This window comes from Miniopterus schreibersii, assembly GCF_964146895.1.
Source record: "Miniopterus schreibersii genome assembly, chromosome: 1".
NCBI classification, from domain to species: Eukaryota; Metazoa; Chordata; class Mammalia; order Chiroptera; family Miniopteridae; genus Miniopterus; species Miniopterus schreibersii.
The window spans coordinates 201,289,085-201,298,861 of record NC_138101.1 but is presented as its reverse complement, the minus strand read 5'-3'; the positions used below and the strand labels follow the sequence as shown (position 1 = coordinate 201,298,861).

Genomic DNA, 9,777 nt, shown 5'->3' with positions numbered 1-9,777 from the left:
GAGAGCTGGAAGTGGCCCTCCCCGAGGGAGAGGTGACGCTGGGCGAGCTGAAGGGCAAAGCAGACGGGGCTAGGTTCAAGGGCCACCTGCCCAAGGTGCAGATGCCCAGCATGAAGATGCCCAAAGTAGACTTCAAGGGCCCCCAGGTGGACATCAAGGGGCCCAAACTGGACCTGAAGGGCGCCAAAGGGGAGGTGACCGCCCCCGAGGTGGAGGTGTCGCTGCCAGGAGTGGAGGTGGACATCCAGGCTCCAAGCGCCAAGCTGGAGGGCGACATGGCCCTGGGGGACGTGGAGGTGGCGGCCAAGGACAGCAAGTTCAAGATGCCCAAGTTCAAGATGCCTTCCTTTGGCGTTTCTACACCAAGCAAGTCCGTGGACGCCACAGCGGACGTGTCCCTGCCCTCCGTCCAGACCGACATCAAGACCAGTGACCTCAGCATTGAGCTGCCATCTGCTCAAGTGGATGTCAAGACAGGCGAGCTGGGCGTGAAGCTCCCTGAGGGCCGCCTGCCCGAGGGAGAGCTCCAGGGACCCGCCGCCGGAGCCGGACTCAAAGGCCACCTGCCCAAGGTGCAGATGCCCAGCATGAAGATGCCCAAAGTAGACTTCAAGGGCCCCCAGGTGGACATCAAGGGGCCCAAACTGGACCTGAAGGGCGCCAAAGGGGAGGTGACCGCCCCCGAGGTGGAGGTGTCGCTGCCAGGAGTGGAGGTGGACATCCAGGCTCCAAGCGCCAAGCTGGAGGGCGACATGGCCCTGGGGGACGTGGAGGTGGCGGCCAAGGACAGCAAGTTCAAGATGCCCAAGTTCAAGATGCCTTCCCTTGGCGTTTCTACACCAAGCAAGTCCGTGGACGCCACAGCGGACGTGTCCCTGCCCTCCGTCCAGACCGACATCAAGACCAGTGACCTCAGCATTGAGCTGCCATCTGCTCAAGTGGATGTCAAGACAGGCGAGCTGGGCGTGAAGCTCCCTGAGGGCCGCCTGCCCGAGGGAGAGCTCCAGGGACCCGCCGCCGGAGCCGGACTCAAAGGCCACCTGCCCAAGGTGCAGATGCCCAGCATGAAGATGCCCAAAGTAGACTTCAAGGGCCCCCAGGTGGACATCAAGGGGCCCAAACTGGACCTGAAGGGCGCCAAAGGGGAGGTGACCGCCCCCGAGGTGGAGGTGTCACTGCCCGGCGTGGAGGTGGACATCCAGGCTCTAAGCGCCAAGCTGGAGGGCGACATGGGCCTGGGGGACATGGAGGTGGCCTCCAGCGACAGCAAGTTCAAGATGCCCAAGTTCAAGATGCCTTCGTTTGGTATGTCGGCGCCAGGCAAGGACTGGGGAACGTCCGTGGACGCGCCTGTGCCCAAGGCCACGGGGGAGGCGAGCCTGCCCTCGCTGGGCGGAGAGATTCGAGCCCCAGAGGGCAGCGTCCAACTGCCATCTGCTGAAATCCAGCTTCCTGGGGGAGAGCTGGAAGTGGCCCTCCCCGAGGGAGAGGTGACGCTGGGCGAGCTGAAGGGCAAAGCAGACGGGGCCAGGTTCAAGGGCCACCTGCCCAAGGTGCAGATGCCCAGCATGAAGATGCCCAAAGTAGACTTCAAGGGCCCCCAGGTGGACATCAAGGGGCCCAAACTGGACCTGAAGGGCGCCAAAGGGGAGGTGACCGCCCCCGAGGTGGAGGTGTCACTGCCAGGAGTGGAGGTGGACATCCAGGGTCCAAGCGCCAAGCTGGAGGGCGACATGGGCCTGGGGGACGTGGAGGTGGCGGCCAAGGACAGCAAGTTCAAGATGCCCAAGTTCAAGATGCCTTCCTTTGGCGTTTCTACACCAAGCAAGTCCGTGGACGCCACAGCGGACGTGTCCCTGCCCTCCGTCCAGACCGACATCAAGACCAGTGACCTCAGCATTGAGCTGCCATCTGCTCAAGTGGATGTCAAGACAGGCGAGCTGGGCGTGAAGCTCCCTGAGGGCCGCCTGCCCGAGGGAGAGCTCCAGGGACCCGCCGCCGGAGCCGGACTCAAAGGCCACCTGCCCAAGGTGCAGATGCCCAGCATGAAGATGCCCAAAGTAGACTTCAAGGGCCCCCAGGTGGACATCAAGGGGCCCAAACTGGACCTGAAGGGCGCCAAAGGGGAGGTGACCGCCCCCGAGGTGGAGGTGTCGCTGCCCGGCGTGGAGGTGGACATCCAGGCTCCAAGCGCCAAGCTGGAGGGCGACATGGCCCTGGGGGACGTGGAGGTGGCGGCCAAGGACAGCAAGTTCAAGATGCCCAAGTTCAAGATGCCTTCCTTTGGCGTTTCTACACCAAGCAAGTCCGTGGACGCCACAGCGGACGTGTCCCTGCCCTCCGTCCAGACCGACATCAAGACCAGTGACCTCAGCATTGAGCTGCCATCTGCTCAAGTGGATGTCAAGACAGGCGAGCTGGGCGTGAAGCTCCCTGAGGGCCGCCTGCCCGAGGGAGAGCTCCAGGGACCCGCCGCCGGAGCCGGACTCAAAGGCCACCTGCCCAAGGTGCAGATGCCCAGCATGAAGATGCCCAAAGTAGACTTCAAGGGCCCCCAGGTGGACATCAAGGGGCCCAAACTGGACCTGAAGGGCGCCAAAGGGGAGGTGACCGCCCCCGAGGTGGAGGTGTCACTGCCCGGCGTGGAGGTGGACATCCAGGCTCTAAGCGCCAAGCTGGAGGGCGACATGGGCCTGGGGGACATGGAGGTGGCCTCCAGCGACAGCAAGTTCAAGATGCCCAAGTTCAAGATGCCTTCGTTTGGTATGTCGGCGCCAGGCAAGGACTGGGGAACGTCCGTGGACGCGCCTGTGCCCAAGGCCACGGGGGAGGCGAGCCTGCCCTCGCTGGGCGGAGAGATTCGAGCCCCAGAGGGCAGCGTCCAACTGCCATCTGCTGAAATCCAGCTTCCTGGGGGAGAGCTGGAAGTGGCCCTCCCCGAGGGAGAGGTGACGCTGGGCGAGCTGAAGGGCAAAGCAGACGGGGCTAGGTTCAAGGGCCACCTGCCCAAGGTGCAGATGCCCAGCATGAAGATGCCCAAAGTAGACTTCAAGGGCCCCCAGGTGGACATCAAGGGGCCCAAACTGGACCTGAAGGGCGCCAAAGGGGAGGTGACCGCCCCCGAGGTGGAGGTGTCGCTGCCAGGAGTGGAGGTGGACATCCAGGCTCCAAGCGCCAAGCTGGAGGGCGACATGGCCCTGGGGGACGTGGAGGTGGCGGCCAAGGACAGCAAGTTCAAGATGCCCAAGTTCAAGATGCCTTCCTTTGGCGTTTCTACACCAAGCAAGTCCGTGGACGCCACAGCGGACGTGTCCCTGCCCTCCGTCCAGACCGACATCAAGACCAGTGACCTCAGCATTGAGCTGCCATCTGCTCAAGTGGATGTCAAGACAGGCGAGCTGGGCGTGAAGCTCCCTGAGGGCCGCCTGCCCGAGGGAGAGCTCCAGGGACCCGCCGCCGGAGCCGGACTCAAAGGCCACCTGCCCAAGGTGCAGATGCCCAGCATGAAGATGCCCAAAGTAGACTTCAAGGGCCCCCAGGTGGACATCAAGGGGCCCAAACTGGACCTGAAGGGCGCCAAAGGGGAGGTGACCGCCCCCGAGGTGGAGGTGTCGCTGCCAGGAGTGGAGGTGGACATCCAGGCTCCAAGCGCCAAGCTGGAGGGCGACATGGCCCTGGGGGACGTGGAGGTGGCGGCCAAGGACAGCAAGTTCAAGATGCCCAAGTTCAAGATGCCTTCCCTTGGCGTTTCTACACCAAGCAAGTCCGTGGACGCCACAGCGGACGTGTCCCTGCCCTCCGTCCAGACCGACATCAAGACCAGTGACCTCAGCATTGAGCTGCCATCTGCTCAAGTGGATGTCAAGACAGGCGAGCTGGGCGTGAAGCTCCCTGAGGGCCGCCTGCCCGAGGGAGAGCTCCAGGGACCCGCCGCCGGAGCCGGACTCAAAGGCCACCTGCCCAAGGTGCAGATGCCCAGCATGAAGATGCCCAAAGTAGACTTCAAGGGCCCCCAGGTGGACATCAAGGGGCCCAAACTGGACCTGAAGGGCGCCAAAGGGGAGGTGACCGCCCCCGAGGTGGAGGTGTCGCTGCCCGGCGTGGAGGTGGACATCCAGGCTCCAAGCGCCAAGCTGGAGGGCGACATGGGCCTGGGGGACGTGGAGGTGGCGGCCAAGGACAGCAAGTTCAAGATGCCCAAGTTCAAGATGCCTTCCCTTGGTGTTTCTACACCAAGCAAGTCCGTGGACGCCACAGCGGTCGTGTCCCTGCCCTCCGTCCAGACCGACATCAAGACCAGTGACCTCAGCATTGAGCTGCCATCTGCTCAAGTGGATGTCAAGACAGGCGAGCTGGGCGTGAAGCTCCCTGAGGGCCGCCTGCCCGAGGGAGAGCTCCAGGGACCCGCCGCCGGAGCCGGACTCAAAGGCCACCTGCCCAAGGTGCAGATGCCCAGCATGAAGATGCCCAAAGTAGACTTCAAGGGCCCCCAGGTGGACATCAAGGGGCCCAAACTGGACCTGAAGGGCGCCAAAGGGGAGGTGACCGCCCCCGAGGTGGAGGTGTCGCTGCCCGGCGTGGAGGTGGACATCCAGGCTCCAAGCGCCAAGCTGGAGGGCGACATGGGCCTGGGGGACATGGAGGTGGCCTCCAGCGACAGCAAGTTCAAGATGCCCAAGTTCAAGATGCCTTCGTTTGGCATGTCGGCGCCAGGCAAGGACTGGGGAACGTCCGTGGACGCGCCTGTGCCCAAGGCCACGGGGGAGGCGAGCCTGCCCTCGCTGGGCGGAGAGATTCGAGCCCCAGAGGGCAGCGTCCAACTGCCATCTGCTGAAATCCAGCTTCCTGGGGGAGAGCTGGAAGTGGCCCTCCCCGAGGGAGAGGTGACGCTGGGCGAGCTGAAGGGCAAAGCAGACGGGGCCAGGTTCAAGGGCCACCTGCCCAAGGTGCAGATGCCCAGCATGAAGATGCCCAAAGTAGACTTCAAGGGCCCCCAGGTGGACATCAAGGGGCCCAAACTGGACCTGAAGGGCGCCAAAGGGGAGGTGACCGCCCCCGAGGTGGAGGTGTCACTGCCAGGAGTGGAGGTGGACATCCAGGGTCCAAGCGCCAAGCTGGAGGGCGACATGGGCCTGGGGGACGTGGAGGTGGCGGCCAAGGACAGCAAGTTCAAGATGCCCAAGTTCAAGATGCCTTCCTTTGGCGTTTCTACACCAAGCAAGTCCGTGGACGCCACAGCGGACGTGTCCCTGCCCTCCGTCCAGACCGACATCAAGACCAGTGACCTCAGCATTGAGCTGCCATCTGCTCAAGTGGATGTCAAGACAGGCGAGCTGGGCGTGAAGCTCCCTGAGGGCCGCCTGCCCGAGGGAGAGCTCCAGGGACCCGCCGCCGGAGCCGGACTCAAAGGCCACCTGCCCAAGGTGCAGATGCCCAGCATGAAGATGCCCAAAGTAGACTTCAAGGGCCCCCAGGTGGACATCAAGGGGCCCAAACTGGACCTGAAGGGCGCCAAAGGGGAGGTGACCGCCCCCGAGGTGGAGGTGTCGCTGCCCGGCGTGGAGGTGGACATCCAGGCTCCAAGCGCCAAGCTGGAGGGTGACATGGGCCTGGGGGACATGGAGGTGTCGGCCAAGGACAGCAAGTTCAAGATGCCCAAGTTCAAGATGCCTTCCTTTGGTATGTCGGCTCCAGGCAAGGACTGGGGAACGTCCGTGGTCGCGCCTGTGCCCAAGGCCACGGGGGAGGCGAGCTTGCCCTCGCTGGGAGGAGAGATTCGCGCCCCAGAGGGCAGCGTCCAACTGCCACCTGCTGAAATCCCGCTTCCTGGGGGAGAGCTGGAAGTGGCCCTCCCCGAGGGAGAGGTGACGCTGGGCGAGCTGAAGGGCAAAGCAGACGGGGCCAGGTTCAAGGGCCACCTGCCCAAGGTGCAGATGCCCAGCATGAAGATGCCCAAGGTGGACATCAAAGGTCCAAAACTGGACCTTAAGTGCACCAAAGGGGAGGTAAGCCCTCCTGACGTGGAGGTGTCCCTTCCTAGCGTGGAGGTGGACATTCAGGCGTCTGGTGCCAAGGTTCAGGGAGACCAAAGCCTTGGGGAGATGGATGTGGCCACCAGGGACAGCAAGGTCAAGATGCGCAAGATTAGCATGCCATTTTTCCGATCATCTTCCAGTAGGACTCATTCAGTGTCCCGTCCTGTTCATGCTGGTTCCGTTGCGGAAGGTTCCTTGCCTTCTGATAGGGTCGGTGTCGTCATTGATCCAGCCGATGAGTTTTCTACGGTCGAAGTGGATGGGGCCTCATCACCCACAAAACCTGTAGACCAGGGCAAAATTAAGAGACCGCATTTTAAAATTTCAAAAGTCTTCTCTCCTCCAGGGAAATCTGCTACAGCCTCGATCACCGTCGACCAGGATCCTGGGGCCCCTCTCCCCGGGAGCTCCTCTGCCACTGGGTCAGTGGCGAGCGTCGGAATGTCTCTCGGGGAGCCAGGTGCCACAGCGGAGCCGTCTGTGCAGATGCCCCCGCCGGGTTGGCCAAGTGTTTCGTCATCCAGGCCTCGTATCAGTCGTCACCATGCTGAAACCTCTGCCGTTGCCTTTTGTGAGGGTGTCACGCTTACAAAATACCAGGTGACTCTCCCCAGAGCCACTGTTTCTCCGGAGCTGCCTCAGGAAACCCTCTCTGAGTCCGAGGCTGATGTTCACCTCTTCGGTGCCCAAGGTGCTGGGGACCTCCCATCCTGGGAGCGTGTTCCTTCATCCCAACCCGACAGCCACCCTGACCGAGTGGACCCCCCGATTCACACATCTTATAGCCGGGTGATTTTTCCTAAATTTCATCGACCAAAATTCCGGGTTTCGGTCTCAGAGGTAGCAGGGGCCACGGGGGAGTCCCATGTCACAGGGGGCTCCCTGTCCTCTCCCAGCCCTGCATGGGCACTGGAGTCTGAGGACGCCGCAGCGTTCACATGGGCAGGTGCTTCACTGCCCCCTGCAGGTGTCTCCACATCCAAGGGGACCGAAGGTCCCACAGGCAGTGCCGGGACACCAGCAGTGGCTCCAGATGGGGGCCCAGCTGAAGACAGTGACCATGACAGGAAAGGAGGTCCCTCAAAAATGCGGCGGCTCAGGCTCCCATCCTTCAGGCGGTCCCCAAGAAAGGGGACAGAATCCAGAGGGGACCCTGGACATGGCCTAGCTGTAGATGCAGGTGGGCCTGGAGTGCATGCTCCACAGATGGAGGCCCCCGTGGACGTGACTGCTGAGCAGGACGGAGAGAAGGGAAGGGTGAAAACGCCGAAACCGACACTCCCCAAAATGCAGGCTTCCCAGGGTGGGGCAGGCCTACCCCCCAGAGACCCGGAGTCTGCCCTCTCTAGCTCCACAGCAGGGGCGGCCTCTCGGGCCACAGTGGGGGCCAGCAGGGAGGATGCTGCTGGGGGCACCAGCACAACATCTGGGCCCCCAGAAGGAGCGGGCGGGGACCTCCACCTGCCACAGGCCCACCTTCCCAGTGTGGGCTTTGCCAAACCTGACGTCCGACCTGGCCAGGTCCAGGGAGAGGTGAGCCAGTCCACAGGTCACCTTCCTCTCCCCAAACACGGCCTGTCTATTGCAGACGGCAGGAGAGAGGACGGGCTTGGGGATGGCTCAGCAAGCCAGGCTCCGGGGGCCCCCTCCCCCGAGGGCCCGCTCCAGGCGTCCTGTGGAACACCGGGCCCTGCAGCCCCAACGGCGGGAAGCCCGGAGGCGGATGTGGCGGTGGACGCCGCTCGGACCAGCTCGCAGGACAGCTGGTTTCGGATGCCCTCGCTCCGCCTGCCCAGCTTCTGGCGCTCCTCCAAGGAGCGGGGTGGGGCCGGGGGGCCGGGGGCCCCGCAGGAAGGAGAGGCCCCAGCTGCAGTCAAGAGTCCAGGGGTCTGTGCCCCTTTGTCAGAGGCGGAGGCAGCTGTGTCCTTGTCGCCCCCAGAGGCAGAGGCAGATGCGGCCAAAGTTCTCAGCCAAAGTCTTGACAGCAAAGGCCTGGAGCTGCACTGGCCTCCCGCCCGGATGTCCCCTGATGGTCCTCCCACTTCTGAAGAGGCCGGGCTCGGCCCAGGCGAAGGCTCTGTCCCCCTTCAGACGCCGGGAGGGAGAATTTCAGAAACCCAAGCTCCTCCAGGGGAACCGGACAAGGCTCCCGCCCGGGGGGCAGGGAGCCCAGAGCCCCCGTCTCCCCCACCCGAAGGCCCCCTCAAACTGAAGGCCTTGAGGACGGACGTGCCGGCCCGGATTTCCGTGGTTGACATGGGGCAGCTCTGGGAGGATTCTGTGATCACTGTCAAGTTCCCCGCGCTGAAGGTGCCTCGGTTCACCTTCCCGGCCTCCAGCTGCGAGGCCGACGTCTTTGTCCCAGCCGTGAGAGAGGTGTGGATCCCAGACAGCAGCCTTGACCTGGCCCTGTTCAAGGAACGCCCTGGAGTCTGGGGTGCGAGCGTCCTGAAGGCAGGCGCCGGGGTCCCCGGGCAGCAGCCTGTGGTCCTTGACCTCCCTGCGGACGCTCACCCCATTTCTAAGGTCAGAGTACACATTCAAGGTGCTCGGGTTGAGAGCCAAGAGGTCACTGTACACAGCAGGGTCACGACAGAGTTTGCCGACCTGTCAGGATCCGAGGCTTTTTCTACTCAGATCGTGCGGAAATCCGAGATCCCGGCCTCCGAGATCCAGGTGCCTTCTTACGGGTTTTCCTTGCTCAAGGGGAAGGTCCCGGAGAGCCCCTTGCGGGCTCAGGTGCACGTGGTCACTCAGGACTCCCAGCTGCCTCCGAAGGGCTTCCAGGCGGCTCCCGAAGAAGCGGCCCTGGGAGCTGAGCCCTCTCCTGGAGCAGCCCAGCCCGACCCCGGAGAACCGTTTGAGGTGATCTCTTCCAGCGTCCAGGTGCCCGGAACGCAGACCTTTACCTTCGAAGTGAGCTCTGGTCCCCAGGCTGCAGACAGCTTCTCGGACGAGGAGCCTGCGGAAATCCTCGAGTTCCCCCCCGAGGACGCCGGAGACGAAGGCGGGGCTGCCAAGGAGAAACCAGAGAGTAAGCGGCCCTCGGGCCGGTTCAGGTTTTGGCTTCCCAGCATCGGCTTCTCTTCCTCTGCGGCGGACGCGGGCGCGGATCCCGCCGAAGGTGAGCAGACGCCTGCTCCGGGCCGCGCGCAGCCCGAGGCCCGCCCCGAGGCAGAGCTGCCCAGGAAGCAGGAGAAGGCAGGCTGGTTCCGATTTCCCAGACTAGGCTTCTCCTCGGCCCCCAGCAAGCAGAGCGAGAGCGCTGGGGATGAGGCGGGCCTGGTGGAGCCCAGGCCCCAGGAAGAAGCAGTCACCTTTTTTGATGCCCGAGAAAGTTTCTCCGCGGAGGACAAGGAGGACTGGGAGCCCGCCGAGGCCGCAGGCGCTGGGCCAGGCCCCAGCCCCACGGCCGTGCCCGCAGCAGGAACGGACTTAGCCGGGCGGGAGCAGGGCGGGAACGCCGGCGCCGAGCCTGCGCCCAGGCCAGAGACCAAGTGAGGTCACAGGCGCGACTTTTCAGGGGCGGACAGAGGTGCAAACCAAGTCGGAAAACAGAGGGCACTGCCCACCTCGACTCACAGAAAGGAAACCAAGCAGAAAGCCCGCCGCCCTCGCGGAGCCCTCCGAAAATGGGGCCCAACTCTGCAAGCAAAGGACTCAGGACCACGCTGGGTAGCGTGTCCTTGAAGGCGTTGCTGGAGGAGGGCTTATCCAGTGGGTTTCTAGGGACCTACCCTGG

At 63.7% G+C, this 9,777-nt stretch overlaps 1 protein-coding gene across 1 annotated transcript in view; it reads left to right on the top strand.

Moving 5' to 3' along the window:
* AHNAK2 (AHNAK nucleoprotein 2) overlaps positions 1-9,777 on the top strand; it is a 37,845-nt gene extending 28,068 nt beyond the window's left edge. Inside the window, exon 12 of the mRNA XM_081127678.1 lies at positions 372-9,777. Coding sequence (XP_080983804.1) covers positions 372-9,536 — 9,165 coding nt within the window. The 3' untranslated portion in view covers positions 9,537-9,777. The remainder of the gene's footprint in view (positions 1-371) is intronic.